This window comes from Salvia hispanica, chromosome 2, assembly GCF_029641045.1.
Source record: "Salvia hispanica isolate PSC_SH4W2 chromosome 2, Shi_PSC_v1, whole genome shotgun sequence".
Classification (NCBI taxonomy): domain Eukaryota; kingdom Viridiplantae; phylum Streptophyta; class Magnoliopsida; order Lamiales; family Lamiaceae; genus Salvia; species Salvia hispanica.
The window spans coordinates 196,773-213,745 of NC_142693.1; the positions used below are offsets into that span (position 1 = coordinate 196,773).

The window sequence follows — 16,973 nt, forward strand, 5'->3', positions numbered from 1 at the left end:
TTTGATCTAAGGAATATACTAAGATGTCAATCAGTTGGGATCGATGCCTGATGTCGACCCCACGAGTATTGTTTTTTGGTCCATCAATGATTAGTTTAGTATTCAAACAAGCTTCAAATGTCTTCTTCCCCGATATATAGCCACCTCACAGCTGCAATTGAAGCAAACTCTGGTGGGAAACATTTTCGTTTAAATGTAAAAATTTGAAAATCGACACAGTATTTAAAACGAAAACGAAATAGGAGTAGCAAATAGTAACAGTAGTAGTAGTATTCATTCTAGGCCAAAAGCAACATAAATAATTAGCACGCGTTTTGCACAGCCGGCCTTTTCAAGCTAACGTTTGTTTAGATCCGTTATCAACGGTCTCTTCTCCCCTCTCTTTTTCACCCAGACCGTTTTATAATTCCAAATCGGCCCCACCACTATTAGTTTATTGCAAAACCTTCATTATAACAACGCGCTTTTCGACTTAAAATAGCCACTAATTTATTGCACGATTCAAGAATCCACAACGCGCTATTTTGACAGATCCAATTGCATCAAGACAGCTCTTTTTCAACTCCCACATAAAATAATTTCCTCTAAATTCGGCCGCCTACTTATTTAGCACCACCACTTCCTACTCCATTTCAACTTTCCTCTCTTTATCTATATACTACTCCTTAAAACCAACTCCTCCAACCACAATGCCAACCATCTTGTTGAGAATTTTCCTCATCTACAAGCTCTTCTACACAGTTTTCCAGTACTTGGTACCCAAGAAGCTCAGAACCTATCTCCCAGCTTCTTGGTACTCGTATGCGGAACAACCACAACATATCAAGAACGAGCCTGTTTCGTCCATCTCCTCTTCAACCATCCCCTCCTCCCCGTCTTTCCGCCCTGCTCAAAGAATGGATGCTGCGGAGCTGAGACGGGTTTTCCAGATGTTCGACAGGAACGGGGACGGCCGGATCACCAAGAGTGAGCTCAACGGATCCTTGGAGAACATGGGAATCTTCATCCCGGGCGACGAGCTGTCCCAGATGATCGACCGGGTGGATGTCAACGGAGATGGCTGCGTCGACATTGACGAGTTTGGTACCTTGTACCGGACCATCATGGATGAGCGCAACGAGGAGGAGGACATGAAAGAGGCATTCAACGTGTTTGATCAGAACGGCGATGGATTCATTACCGTTGATGAGCTGAACTCCGTGCTGGCGTCGCTAGGCCTCAAGCAAGGGAGGGGCGCTGAGGACTGCAAAAAAATGATCACCAAGGTTGATGCAGATGGCGATGGAAGAGTCGACTTCAATGAGTTCAAGCAGATGATGAGAGAAGGCAGCTTCGTTGCATTAGGCAACTGATGCAGCCATCTCCGATCTCGTCGTTTTCAGCTGGGTAATTTTCGTAGACTGCAGTGTACATAGATCTTGGTTTTTTCTTATCTCTCCATTAATCTGCCACAAGAATATATATATTTCGATCACATGAACCCAAAAATGGATATATGTTGCTTCACATAGCCATCTGCGAAGGATCCATTGATAACAAAGTGTTAGTACAGAAAGCTGTATATTGTATGTGCAAAATTTTGCAGACTTTCAGACAAAAAGATGAGAAGGGTGTGAAGCATATAGCAAGATACTCTTTATGAATGGCTCAAAGTGGGGATGCTTAAGTTTAGGAAAACAAAAAAAAGGAACATTCTTATTCATTCTTGTAATTCGTGGCTTTCTGGCCTATGTTTTGTTTTTTGATTTGATTTTTGTCACCTAGTTTTTGTTACTACTATATTTTTTTCATGTTATATGAGTCTTTTCAGCCGGTGATGAAATCAAATGTCAAACTGCTATAGACTATAGTAGCTAGCACTCAAAATTTCCTCAATTCAGATTGTGAATGTATGCTTTTGATTATGAACATATAACTGGTGAGAGTAGTAGGGACGAACTATATCATTTTTTACACAAAAGCAACAGACAACTATTAAAGAAAATGTGTGCACAAAATTTCAAGAGGATTCTAGCAAAATGAAGCTCCCTAGAGTTGGTTCATTTATATGCTGAATGCAAAAAAAAGCAGAGTAGTACAGTGGAAAAATATAAACCCTTTGAGTACTTATATAGAGTTAAAAATCCAAGGGCTCCAACAAATTCAGATAATTCATCAACTATACTTCTATAGTTTTATTCGTGAAATTCTTCAGAACTCGTCCATGGTTTTCGATTGTCACCAGGTGATCAAAATTTCCAGTGTTGATAAGCAAGAAGTGTGTATGTTCAGCAAGTATTTGGGACTTGGGAGGGGGGGGGGGGGTGTTGAAGACAAAGCTAATGGTTAGAGGAAGGGTTTGCAATTTCTTTTTTCCAATTAAGATGTGTCAAAGTTGCTAAGGGTGCTACGGATTAATTCTCAGTTGTTTGAGACCTTCTTAACACACAAAAATGTCAAAACAGCATATGGTTCAAACAAAAATGGTGAGTAGCCTCAGTTCTTTACCTTAATGCCTTATCAATAGAATCATAACACTTGAGATGACAGCTCAGCCTGCTGCCTGCCTGCAACAGCTAGAAATCAGTGGTCAACCCATTGCACGCTCCTTAAGTCATGGAGGCATCTTCTTGAACGAGAATGCAACTTCATTTATTTGTGGAGGCATCAGCTGACAGCCTGGCATTATAGAAGTTCCTTTATAATTGACTAATATGTATCATACACAATGAGCATGAGAAGAAAACATTAACAATCATCACCTGTCGTCACCAGTGACCCCTGCCCAAAAGTGTGATGTTTTTCAGTATCTGTGTACCTAAAGAAGAATCTTTTTGTGTCTCAGTCATTTTAGAAAAGCGATGATCATTGACCAAATCGATTAATAATTCCGACAAAGAAAGCATCCCTACAAAGAAAGATAAAGACGCCGGCTTTCCAAGACTGTAAATCTTTCTTACTCTGGAACCCGTATTCTTGCTATTGGATCAATTGTCATACGTGAATGCAATTGCTCAACAACTAGACCGAACATATGAGTCATGAGACAACAAATGACATTTATTACCGGTGTTGAATGTATGTACGTTTCTACCCACATGAACCATACTGTAACCAGCCACAACTTTCACACCTCTCTCCTTCATCAAACATCTGATCCTAGACGCATCTGTCCATGAACCTCCAGCAGCAAACGTGTTAGATGCAAGTAAATAACCAGCCGAACTTGATGGCTCCAATTCAAAGATCTGAGGGAGTGCACCTTCCGTGAGTTTTCTATTCTCATAGGTCCTACAGGCACTCAAAAGTGCACCCCAAGCACTGGCGCCAGGCTTCATGGCAGCAGGAATGGATTTAATCAGTTGAAATGCATCCTCAAGTTTTCCAGCTCTGGCAAGCAAGTCCACAAGGCATGAATAATGCTCCAACTTTAGTTCAGCTCCATGCTTGTTCATTATATCCTTGAAGAGAGTTAGTCCCTCAGCGACCAATCCCCCATGGCAACAAGCAGATAACACCGCAAGGATTGTTACTGAATTAGGCTTTACACCGTGGACTTCCATTTCAGAAAGCAAAGCCACAGCATCATGTGGGAGTCCATTTAAGCCATATGCCGCAATAATTGCACTCCAGGAAACTACATTTTTCAGGGAGATTTGGTCAAAAGCCCTCCTCGATGCTTCTATTGCCCCACATTTTGAGTACATATCAAGAACTGATGTCCCAACTGCTACATGTGATGCCAAGCCCATTCGAATAGCAATGCCATGAGCACATTTTGATCTTCCAATTTCAGCTGAAAGTGCACACGCCTCAAGAAGGTTTAGTAGGGTAACAGGGTTCGGCCTTTCTTGTGAAAGCCTCATTTGTCGGTATAGAGAAATTGCCTCATCAGGCAAGCCACAGCGAGTGAAAGCTGAGATCATTGTACTCCAGGTCACAATATCCGGTCTTTTGATTTGGCAGAATAGTCTCCATGAAAGATCAATCTGATTACATTTTGCATATGTATCAATCAAAGAATTCAGAGCCATATCATTTGAATAGAAACCTCTCCGAATTATTCTAGAATGGATCAACTTGCACTGATGCAAATCCCCAAAAACTTTACATACTAGAAGTAGGTTCACTAGAGTCACCTCATCAGCCTCAAGTCCTGATTTTTCCATCGAAGCAAATAATTTCAATGATTCAGCATGCTTCTCATTGCGAACAAGCCCGGAAAGAAGAGAATTCCATGACACAATATTCCTATAAGGTATCTCCCAAAATGCTGCTATCGCAGAGTCTACATCTCCGCACTTGCAATACAAATCAATAATAGTGTTTCCTACAAATAAATCACAATTCAAACCCCTTGAGACCACAAAGCCATGAATTGTTTTTCCGGTTTTTAACTCTCCTAACTGAGTGCAGCCTTTAAGCACGCTTACCATGGTTTGTCCATCCGGTTCAATCCCAAACTCTGAAACCATCTTCTTAAATGACAACAAAGCAAATATATTATCATCCACATGCATATATCCTGTGATCATCACACTCCATGATATCACATCTTTTTCATGCATTTCATCAAAAAGGGTTTCTGCATAGTCCATCCTAATTGATGCATACATACCCAAAAGAGAGTTTTGAACTGAAGATAGGCTCCACAACCCACTCCGAATCAAGTACCCATGAAATTTCTGTCCATCATCAAAAGCTTGCAGGGTTTGATATGCCTGAACTACGAGCACCAAGGTAGAGATATTGGGTTCGAATCCAAATACTCTAGCTTGAATAAACAAATCAACTCCTTCTTCAATAAAACCTTGATCCAGATGCCCATGGAGAATTATGTTCCATGACACAGAATCTCTTTTCTTCATGGAACTAAAAACACGATATGCAGAGCTCAATTCACCAGATTTTCCATAAAAGTCCATCACTGAATTTACCACTGAACTGAATGAGTCAAATCCCTGCTTACTCAATGTGGCGTGAACGGACTCTCCAAGTCTAGACGAGCCAGCTAAACAAGCCTTGAGCACATGAGAGTAGATTGTGTGATCTATCAATTGAAATTCACCCTTCCTTATCTCTTTGTAATGAGAAAGCACTTCCTTCCATCTGCAAACTGATGACATATCTTTGATTTTGTGACAAATATTTTGGAGATTCGTCATCGATGAAACGGTAGGAAATCTCATCCTTAAAGGGAATTTAGAAGCATGGGGGAGCTAGACATATACAGAATCTTTCCCGATGCAAATAAAAAACTTATTTCTGCAGCTGCATCAATTTTGCAGATGATTAAATATATTAGCTTTCATGAGAATTTCACTTGCATAATACAATCAAACTTGCAAAAATCCACAATAAAATATGTTTCTTCCTTAACAGGCAAAAATTGCTGGTTCTGGCATTATACAAACACATTCTGTGCAAAGTAGCAGAACAATTGATTATAGGCTACTTTGCACAGAACAATTGTTTATGAGCTATAATAATTAATAACTATGTCAATTAACAGATTCTAGCGAGCAGAAATTAGAGCAATAAGATATTGGAAAATGGAAACACAAATTAAATTACATCAAACGTGCCTCAACTGTTTTAGAAGCGTTTCATTTTCAGCGCCGTTGAGCAATCTCGAGTATACACCTTTAGCAACAGCAACTATAACCGCCGTCGATATGTCGTCGGTGGATCTCCGGCCGCCGTAATCAATTTGACTCGAGAAAAGTTCAAGTGTTCACTGCTAGTTAGAATTAATTACGAGTATTAAATTTCTAATAAAAATGAGAATTAAAGGTCGAGAGGAAAAATCCATTGGTATATCACATTCAATTATAAAATAAAACTACATAAAAATGAAATCTTTATTTCAGTATTCATTCCATTTCTAGGTATAGAGACAACTATTATTAAGCTTCTTTAAATAAAATGAAAAAAATATGTAAGAAAAATATAGCTAATGAATGTCGTCTCTACTAACAGTAGATTAAATTATGAGTGAACTACAAAAATGGTCCCTGGACTATGGGTTTATCTCGCCCATAGTCCCTGGACTTTAAAAATATCGCCAGTAGTCCCTGGACTAAGGGTTTATCTCGAAATTGGTCCTTTTGGATTTTTTTGGTACGAAAATACCCTTTGATATTATTTTGGAGGGTTTGGGCAATTTGGTCTTTTTACACTTTTAACATTTTAAATCTGATATTATTTTAGTTATGTACTAACTTTGATATTATTTCAAAATTATCATTCTTCTTCCATTTTGTTATCCTTCACTGAATTTGTTTTTTTTTTTATTTCAATATTAGACTTAATTTTATAAAATTAAATTTAATATTTAGATTTTTAAATATCAATAAATTTTTTTAATGAAAACTATTAATTCATGGACACTATAAATATTGATTAAAACTATTAATTTTTGTTATTTAAATATTCAATTGAATTGAAGAGGTACAGAAAAATAATATATTAATCATGATGGAAAAATAAGAGTTATTCTATTTAGTCTTCGTTCGGTTGTTACAATTGCTTGTGATTAAATATTATGAAGTTGACTAAAAATTTGATCCTACTTAAAATTTTATATAGGAGTATTTTTGTTGAAATTTTCTAGTAAATTTTGATTGTTTTTAAATTAATAAACGAAAATTATATTACTTTTACATTAGATGCATATTTATTTCAGAATAAATTGTGTTATATAATCTATTTATGTATTAAATATTGATTAAAACTAAGGTGTTGTCATACCTTATTGATTACATAGTACTATACACTATCAAATATTGATTATAACTATTAATTTTTGCTATTTAATAATTTTTATAATTAAAAAAATTTATTGATATTTAAAAATTAAAAGTTAAAATTTTGTAAAATTAAATCTAATATTGAAATAACAAAAAACAAATTCAATGAAGGATAACAAAATGGAAGAAGAATGATAATTTTGAAATAATATCAAAGTTAGTACATAACTAAAATAATATCAGATTTAAAATGTTAAAAGTGTAAAAAGACTAAATTGCCCAAACCCCCCAAAATAATATCAAAGGGTATTTTCGTACCAAAAAAAAGCCTAAAGGACCAATTTCGAGATAAACCCTTAGTCCAGGGACTACTGGCGATATTTTTAAAGTCCAGGGACTATGGGCGAGATAAACCCATAGTCCAGGGACCATTTTTGTAGTTCACTCTTAAATTATTTAACCTACATTATTGCTCATTTGGTAGCATAGATTATTTATTTCTAAAGCCTATAATTAAGTGCGGGCCCGATATAATAAACTCTCATATTATGGATAAATTATCTGGTCTCCATGGTCTGATTATTTTCCTCCACCAATTTTGAAACCTAACAAAAAGATATTTTTGCACAAATACCCTTATATTAACATATTTTTTACACAAATATCTTTTGTTTTTATTTCTCTACATCAGTTCCATCATTCACAAAAAACTGATCACAACTCCACGACGAAGAATGTGCAGATTAGCAAAAAAAAAATTGTACTATATGAATTCGCAACAAAAACAATCGCAATTCTCAATTCCGTCATCCTACGCGGGTAATTTTGGTGAAATTTTCCTAAATCATGTTCCTTGATCAATTCCGTAAAAAATCACACAGGACCTTGGCGCAATCCTATTGTATGAATTAGGTTTTGTGCTCAATTGCTTGTCGTTGGAGTCGCGGTCGATTGCTCATGATTGTGGACTGTAAATAGGCAAATGAGAGGAGTCCTATTTATAGAAAGTTTGGATATGGAGGCCTGCTTCATGAACTGAACGTGGAGAGAGTGAGATTAAAATGACTTAAACACTTGAGAAATGGAATGATAGAACGAGTAATGGAGACTTGAGAGTTGAGAGAATGGAGTAATGGAGATGGAGGTTAGAATACAAATTTTTCTCTAATTTTAAAAGGAATCCTAATTATTATGAAAGTTAATTAAAAAGGATAATATTGGAATTCCTATTTTAATCTATTATTTGGGAAACTCTATCAAACAACGTAAAAATAAAATGAATATTTCCTATAATCTACCAAACGTGTAGAATAAACTATTAATCACATTAATTAAGATAATTTTATATGGATGATAATTTAATTTATGATAATTTTATAAACCTACCAAACTATACTTCATAACTAAAACTTTATTTAACTTCCTCAGAGTAACAGAAAAACAAAGAACTCGTCACATTCTAATACTTTATTATGATAACTATTAAAACTTCAACAACTCAACAAACTTAAGCAAAGCTAGACACTAAACCGAGTGCTATCTTATTCCATTAGCTATAACCATCCAACCTTACATAACAACAAAAGAAAGCCATCCAACCAAATCCAAGTTCACCAGTTTCTATATTCTCTCAGGTTTTAGAGAGTCGAATTAACGATCGCACAACATTCCAATCAGTGAACCTCTCATAGATTCTAGCAAGATGTACTACCACTCGAGCTCCCCGAGATGCCAGGAATGTCGCGAACCATGATCTTCACGCTCTGTTTGCCCATTAAATTGAATATTTCGAGGCACTCGAGCAAATCAGAATCACCCACTAGCATCACCAATTCATCTTCATCGTCAACATACTTGAGCTGGAATTGCCACGTCTGTAGATTGAACCTCGATGCTACTTCCTCGTAGAGATGGAAGCATCCAGAAGAAACCTCAAATTTGAATCGAGTGGTATCATCTTTATAAGTAGCTTTTATGGTAACTTTCGACCAACTATCACCAATGCATGTATCAGTAGTTGAGATTTGTCTTATTCTGGAGTTTGACGAACTGCCTTTTACAATTGAAGCGGATCCTGATCCACTGGTTGAGTCTGCCATACTAGAGGAAGTAGGCTTGTTATATTCGAATTTGTCATCCCTGTCAACAGCAAATGCTATAGGGCTAGAGCTTTTAAAGGTGAAAAGTGACTTGAGATCTTCTTCCTTCGATAGCTTGGCAGCTAATCTAGAATCGTAGCTTCTATAACGATTGTCGGTCTCACCTTCCATTTCCATGGTAGTAGTATCTATATCCAAACAAGAGGGTAACATATTCTGGATTACCAAACCTGAGTTTCCAATTTGAGGATTTTTTGTTTGAAGTATGACTTGTTTTGCCTCTTGAAGGATGGAGTCAGTTACCACAAGGCCTCCAGTGGTTGCATCAAATTTAAGTCCTCCTTCCACACCCTCAACAGAGCCGAGCACACTCTGTATTTTTCTCAAAGATCGACTCACCTTTTTTATCTTACGACATGGCCACCTTTGGATGCCGTATTGCCTGCATATCCTTTTGAGAGTAGTGGGGCAAACTGTAGAAACAAGAATGATATAGTCTCAACCTTATGATCATGCATACGTTGTAATAAGTCCCACACATACATAAAGTAAATTACATCTTTGTTGGGTGTTCATGTGTGTGCTTATTGCTCTTTGTGAATTGGATCCTACTTTCGATGTTTATAGCTAAACATGACGACTTACCACCTAAACATTTTGCAGCATCTTTAAGGCTCGCCGAGAAGTATTTTTGAAGAACACTTAAACTGATATGTTTCTCAGCCATGCTTTTCTTCTTCTCCATTTGTTTCTTCAGTCGAGCAGTTGGCTACATCAATTGAATCATATGTCATAAAACCTTTTTAACTTAGAAATTTTAAAATGTGCCATCATCCTAGCTAAAACAATCACAACATGTTTTTAAGCAAAGGAAAGTAGATCAAATACAAACATACCTTCTCACAAGGATAATAAGCTTTTGTCGGTTCATGTGCATTTCCCATTAGACCACCAACACAAGTAGACTCTCCGTCGATAGGTGGTCGTTTAAAAGTTTCCACCATATTATCCAATATTCCAATTTTAGAATCCTTTGTCTTGAGCAATTCAGTGTTCGATACAATCCTCAAACTCTTGTTGATCTGCTGCATGGTAATCGAGATGTTGCTAAGCAAGAGTTGATGCTCTACACTTGTTTTCATATTGATGGGAAGAAAGATCTCAAGTATATAGTCGTTGTTACCATACATAGATCTTATTCTGATGGCTATGGCAGCATTTAGGCCAAATTTACGAGCATGGTGAACAAGTGGATAATCGTTAACATGGTATTCCTTCACATCTGGATAAAAGAAGGGCTGATTTGATTGAAGTGATTTTCCAACAATACCTTGTCCTTCCTCAAGATAATGTTCTGCACATGCATGTACAAAACTTTCCATATCTTTGTCATTTACGTAACAAGCATTATCCTCAACGCAGAGAACATATTTCTCATTAAGACCTGCACTATATCTCCTAGAAGACATCCTCATAGTTTCATCATTAGTCCCTTCTATGTAACTACATGGGATCCATGTTAGTGCAAGAGGAAGCTGATGCGTTTGACAAATAACACGTAAAACATCTTTTATCTCAGCTGAAATGGCCCTTTGGTCCCTGGTGAGAGCCTGGAATAAACATTTTGTTACGTAACTTAATCCACCATGCTTCTAAAAGAATGTATAAATAACCAAAACAAAGATTGGAGGCAAACCTGAGGACAAATCTTAGGAGGCACCTTGGTCCTTAGATCCACAGCCTGTAAAATGTTGGACGCAAGCATTAACATGTAATCACAATTTATTAGATCCACATATACCTCAAATTATGTAGAATCAATAAAGGGGAATTATAAAAGAAGTTTGACTAGATTATCACTTGCATCTTTTGTTATAACCAAAGGAATTTTAAGGCCCCAACATATATAACAAATATTGTACAACTTCTTATAATAAAAAGAAAAAAAATCATATAACTAAATAAGGACCAAGAATCATACTTGTGTAGTTATGTTTTCATAATAAATCATAATATTACACATCAATCCACTAAAACTTTATCCTATGATATGTTATCATATAGTGAATATTATCATATATGGAGAGCGAGAGAAACTGACCTCTAATGCTTGGCAAATAGTTTTCATTTCCAAATCAAAACTATACTTTTCTTTCTTGGTAACCAACTCTAACACAGCACAGCATGGCCTTCCAAGTGAATCATCCTCAAAAATAGGTAAGGCAATAGACCCTCGAATCTCATGATCAGCTGCATGTTTCATCCTCATGTACTCGGTCTTATTGTAGTACATCACATTTGAAGTCCACTCTGGAGTCCTTGACGTAAAAACACGACCGGGAAGCCCCAGAAAAGAACCTAATTTTGGCTCTGCTGAAAAGGTGAATAACTCAGACACTTCACGGTATCCAGAAAGTTGGTGGTCTGACAAATAAGGTTGTTCACGCGTGCTTAAGATGTGCTTGTTCCCACTCTTAACTGGGACCCAAATTTGGGCTAGAGTCCCATCTGTAGACGACTCCTTGAGTAGGTACATTGCTTTGAGCATTCTCTCGGCCAGTGGTAGTAGCATTGGAGACCTTGGGATGGAGGTATTCCCCAGGTCACCCATTATATATTGATGGCACCGAGTTCTGATCAAACTAACATTGTGATCAGTAGAATCTGTAGGAAGAGGCAATTGGTTTTCACCTGGAGGAAAGCCTAGTGGATCTCTACAATAGGATAAACTTCCCATGATATCCCCATTCGCTTGGGGATTTCCTGGATCATGTGGACTGAAGTTCAACCCATTAAAAGGTGACATAGTTGGGGACAAGACGGAATGAGGATAAATCTGGTCAACTAAATTACCAGAGTTGTCACACCATCGAGATTGTGCAGCAAAATTCATCAATTCAGCAATGTTATTAGATGAATTATCCAAATTCATGGCCTGCACAAAAACCTCCATCTGTGCCAAGTCCATATCTTCCATCCAGCCCCGTGGAATTACCTCCATTTAACTTAAAACCACCAATCGAGTAATTAGTATCCGGAAAAAAGCAAATGTTAGAGTATTTTCGAGACATTCAAAATGAAACCTAGTTTCCAAAATCCCATTGTTGGTGTAGATCCTCTTGAAATTGAGACCATATCTCCCAATCCCAAACCACAAACTCTTTCCAAACTATTAAAACCACAACTCGTGCTCTTGAACAAGTCTAATTGGCAGCTTCAGGACTGAACTTAGAAGTTGAAAGATCTGATAACCAAAAAGTTGAATATTTCAATAATAAAAAAAATGTAGAGAGGTGAATTTTCAAAACAAAATAATAGGAGTATATCAGATTACTAGTATTTATAAATAGATAAAACAATTTTCCATATAAAAAGGAAATACAGACCTCATTATGCCAAATATAGAAATGTCATTTGCTAGAAGTAGGATGAAACACAACATATTGACTTGTGTAATTTATCTCTAGTAAAACTTGCAAACTTGATAAGTTTAAGATATTAAATTTACCCCAATATAAAAAAATATGCATCACCGCATAATGGATCAAGTCCGCCATTTGATCACATTAAGAGCACAAAATAATATGAGTATATCAGATTACTAGTATCTACAAATAGATAAAACAATTTTCCATATAAAAAGGAAGATGTGTAGTATTTCAAAAAAGGTGTCTGGTTTCAACAAACAGCCAAATCTTCAGTTTAAAAGCAGCACAACACAAAATGAATGGAAATAAGATCAGTTTTTACTCCTTCACCACTTAATCGATCAAATTAACTTATGCTAGTATTCATCATTTAATAACTGATCCATCAAATCAATTCAAACATACAATAGTATTAAGCAACATACAGAATTCAAGCATGTAATTGTGAATATCTCCACACACTCAGTCTCACAGTAGCTTTGACAGATCATCAACATAATACATAAAACAACGAAACAAATATGAGAGGGACAGAGACACTAGCCGTGGTGAAGCTTGGTGGCGGAGGGCGACGAGGAACCAACGAAGACAACCGCTACTGGCATTGGCTTTTTGTGTATAATTTTTGTAAGTGTAAGTGAGCTTGAAGAACAAATGTTGCTCCCTTGTGAAAGAAAGCTTCTTTGAATGGAAACTCATTGAATCCAGTGATACATATATATACAATTTTTGTACCACCGTTTGACTAGTCACAAACCATGAAACTCAATTATTTTTATTTTTTCGTTTCATTTATAATATCTCAAAATATATTATCTTTACTATTTTTATTTATTTATTATTAGTATAACATGAGTCATCGTATATTTTACATTATTACTCATTACAATCGTTATCTTCTAAATTAAGATAATTTCTCTACTCACATTGTATCAACTATTATAATTAAAAAATTTGTTGCACCATATCAAGCCTAGCTAGTTTAAATTTGAAGTACAAAATTTGTATTACTTGGTAGTACATATTTAAACTGATTAATTGTAGCACAAAAGAAAAAAACATAGCGCAAAAAAGTTGACGAAAGATAAACTGTGCTACTTTCCCGTCCTAAAATTCCATGAATAAATCTAAAAATATAGAGTAATTAATAAGATCAAATTGAAAACCAAAAGTTTGTAATAGATTCCTCCATCCTATTGTTTTGTAAATTAAACAAATTTTTTAAACCGTTATAATAATGTAAAATCATCCAAATTGTAATCGATTCGTCTCGTGTCTGTTTATCGGTGTCAAAACACACAACACAAAAAAGTTGACGAAAGATAAACTGTACTACTTTCTTCGTCCTAAAATTCCATGAATAAATCTAAAAATATTAGTAATTAGTAAGATCAAATTGAAAACCAAAAGTTTGTAATAGATTCCTCCATCCTATTGTTTTGTAAATTAAACAAACGTTTTAAAACCGTTACAATAATGTAAAACCATCCAAATTGTAATAGATTCGTCTCGTGAGTGTTTATCGGTATCAAAATGGTCTGTATTACTAAGCTATGAGCACCTAGTGAAGGTTCACAATGTGAGAATATAGAATTTAGGATGTTTAAAAATATCTTTATAGAAATACACCGGAGAGACCATGCATGGTAGATTTTCTAATATTAGGAAAGGAACAAATATATCATATTGGAAATGCAAAAAGATGATCATTGCAATCAAACGAAAATCTTCAAAACACCAAACCTCGACCTTAAAATAGTTATTTATGCATAACGCTTGCATGTTCAAGAACTCGCCACATAGAGGGAGTGCCACTGTTTTAATAGCCATAACAACTTTCACGTGAAATACAAAACTTCCCATCAATCTAATAAATATACAATCAAATGACTTTGGAATCTTCTGCCTATATATCATAATCCCAAATATTTTATATATAGTACTATATTCACTTCTGAATTCAAAATTAGTAATGCATTAATCAATATATACTGATAAAATGCAGTGTAGATATTGCTTCTGTCAATTTAAAAAAAAATTATATTTAGGGTTATTATAGTTTAGAGTCTGATTTTCGAGTAAAGTCCATTTTGTAGTCTTAATTTTCAAAAATCTTAAATAGGAAATTTCATTTTATAACAATCGATGATATTTTAAATAGGCTAAACTTTGTCTCATAATCTGGTTCATGACGCCAAATATGTTGACCAACAAATTTGTATTCAATGCAGAGAAGGATTAATGTAACAGGTAAATTAAGTTTAAATATAATCATAACGTGAAGTACTTTAAATTATTAATTAAGCTTTACTTTTATTTTTCGGATTCCTTGTTGTTTTTGCAACTGTTTTAATTTACATCTAATTAGACATGGTTTTTTGAGTTTATTTTCACTATTTATATTTCTTCACCGTGTCACATTACTAAATTGATCTACATGTATAGAATGCATCATCAGTTGCATCAGATTTCTATAATTAGATAACAAAATTAAATATTCAAGATATGATAAATTCTACACATCTATTTCAACATTTTAAATTTACAAATGTTCACTTCTTCTTACATGGTATTCATCATACCCGAGGTGACTGAATGATTAACTGGATATCGATAGTTCCAATAAAATTAGTATTTTTACACAAAATTATGTTTCTTATTCATTTTTATGAACAACCCATGTTACCCGTCTCATAATAATAATATAAATTGGTAATAATAGTTATAGGGTAGTACTTTACATTTTGTCATTGTCATTTTGATATGTTAGCTATTTAAAGACACATTTTTTTCATTCTTAATAAATGGATTACTTTATAAACTCATTCCACACACATTCTACTATTCTTATTAAATTAATAATATATAAAAATGAGATTTATATTATATAAACATTTACCCATTTTCTTTGTAAAATTAAATAATTTTTTAAAATTCGTGCCAAATCAAAATGCGTCTTTAATCGGTAGATGAAGGGAGTAGTAAATAAATAATTCTCCTATAAACGAGACTTTAATCGGCAGACGGAGTAGTACTAATAAAACATTGGGCTTTTTCAGCGTAGTAGGCTTGTAGGGCCTAATTAATTTTGCGTAAAATATAATTTCAAATATAGCTAAAGTTTATATAGGCCCATTGGTGACATGAGGCCTTTTTGATCTATATATTGTATAATTGATACAGGAAAATTAATTCGAATTTATATGATAAACCGAGTACTATCAAATGCATGCTCTTCCCTTTCCTATTCTTATATAGTTTTTACACATTAAAAGTTATTATTATACTCATAATATATAATTGAGATTATTAAAAGGAAATATTTTACTAAGTAAGATTAGAGTCACTTTAAAAGTAGAAGTTATAGTATTAAATTGGAGGTTATGCATTGAAAGAAAAATAAATATTCCTCGGTCTCCTAAAAATAGAAACTCTTATTTTTGGTCCATTCCTAAAAAATAAAAACTTTATATTTTAAGAATTTTTTTAATGAGGTGAAATACATTTTTCACCAATATATTTTTCCATCGATCTCTTTTTTGCTTTACTAATTTTACATTAAAATTCGTACTATTTAAAAAATGAAATTGGATATTTTATTAAAAGTTAATGATTGGGTAAAATTTAAAAAGAGAGTTTTCCAACACATTACTATTTTTCTTTGCTCGAGCGTACTGTTTGTACGGGCATATTCTGCTTCCTTAATCGTGAAGTAAAAATATTTTTGTCTCTTTCTATGCTTTTCGATGTATGGAGTTTCTTTCATCATGTAGAATGGACCATAATACTGTATTTGTTAATGATATAGAAAATCCCCCCTTTTTTCATAGCACTAGCATAGAAATTGAAACTATTAAGCAACAATTAATATACCCTCAATTATCAATAAATTATGTACCCCTTGACTATCTTAATCAATAAAAAGTGTAAATCGACAAAGAATATTGAATCATTTTTACTAAGAAATCTCACATCGTACCACTAACAACAAAATGCTAATAATATGGATTAATAAACAAAATGTCAATAATATGGCATTAATAAGTTTCGAAGTAATAAAGTTCCATTTATCATAATGTATCACTGAACTAAAACATAATTATGATGAAAAATCACAATACTAAGTATAAAAAACTAAATCAAACCAAAAAATGTAAAAGAATGATCAAATGACATTGCTCATACTTCATTTTTCCTGATCTAAATTTATTAAAATAATTTATCCCAAAATTGACTCTTTTGTAGCTTAGTGAAAATTGTCTTATACTCCCTCAGTCCCATAAAAATTGAGTCGTATTCCTTTTTACTCTGTCCCAACAAAGTTGAGTCATTTCCTTTTTTAACAAAAGACAAAACATCTAATTACTCTTACTTTATTTCATTATTTACTTCACTCTCTCTTATATTTCCTATTTTTTTCATCTCTTCTATTTATTTAATATAAATTCTTAATCTCCGTGCCTAAAAATTTTGTCTCAACTTTTATGGGACGGAGGGAGCATGTGCATTCAATAAAATTGTACCGTACGAATCTCACTATCTCTATGCACTTTTAAATAAATAATTTATCCCAAAATTGATTTACCACACCTTAATATTATTTTAATAGTAAAAGTAATAAATATTTATGATCGCGTGTGGAAAAAAGAAGAAATTGAATAGACCCGCCCTTTACATTTTCCAAGACATTTCTCTCACCTTTTCCACAGACTTTTCAT

General features: G+C 34.3%; 3 protein-coding genes across 3 annotated transcripts; 1 reads left to right on the forward strand and 2 right to left on the reverse strand.

The window, feature by feature from the left end:
- Positions 1 to 250: 250 nt before the first annotated feature.
- On the reverse strand, positions 251 to 5,883 carry LOC125200574 (pentatricopeptide repeat-containing protein At2g17210). Its single transcript, XM_089065423.1, is given in 5 exon segments — positions 251 to 1,515; positions 2,488 to 2,658; positions 2,742 to 3,016; positions 3,018 to 5,250; positions 5,571 to 5,883. Coding segments are annotated over 2 exon segments (2,232 nt in total). The 5' UTR covers positions 5,169 to 5,250; positions 5,571 to 5,883; the 3' UTR covers positions 251 to 1,515; positions 2,488 to 2,658; positions 2,742 to 2,935.
- On the forward strand, positions 321 to 1,795 carry LOC125200577 (calmodulin-like protein 3). The gene has a single exon (XM_048098231.2). It carries the CDS (start codon positions 690 to 692, stop codon positions 1,350 to 1,352), a length of 663 nt encoding a protein of 220 aa, XP_047954188.2. The 5' UTR covers positions 321 to 689; the 3' UTR covers positions 1,353 to 1,795.
- Positions 5,884 to 8,119: 2,236 nt separating the features above from the next.
- On the reverse strand, positions 8,120 to 12,082 carry LOC125204516 (Plant regulator RWP-RK family protein). Its single transcript, XM_048103199.2, has 5 exons — positions 10,929 to 12,082; positions 10,524 to 10,568; positions 9,724 to 10,437; positions 9,473 to 9,596; positions 8,120 to 9,300 (listed from the first exon to the last, which is right to left on the reverse strand). The coding sequence occupies exons 1-5, from the start codon at positions 11,826 to 11,828 to the stop codon at positions 8,423 to 8,425; spliced, it is 2,661 nt and encodes an 886-aa protein (XP_047959156.2). The 5' UTR covers positions 11,829 to 12,082; the 3' UTR covers positions 8,120 to 8,422.
- Positions 12,083 to 16,973: the final 4,891 nt, after the last annotated feature.

What these genes read in the sequence shown, in the direction of transcription:
- LOC125204516 (XM_048103199.2), bottom strand. Translation starts at nt 11,828, where the DNA reads ATGGAGGTAATTCCACGGGGCTGGATGGAAGATATGGACTTGGCACAG. An exon ending in CTATTTGCCAAGCATTAGAG is followed by an intron (nt 10,569 to 10,928) that starts GTCAGTTTCTCT and finishes AACATTTTACAG; the next exon opens with GCTGTGGATCTAAGGACCAA. An exon ending in CTTATTATCCTTGTGAGAAG is followed by an intron (nt 9,597 to 9,723) that starts GTATGTTTGTAT and finishes CAATTGATGTAG; the next exon opens with CCAACTGCTCGACTGAAGAA.
- LOC125200577 (XM_048098231.2), top strand. Translation starts at nt 690, where the DNA reads ATGCCAACCATCTTGTTGAGAATTTTCCTCATCTACAAGCTCTTCTAC.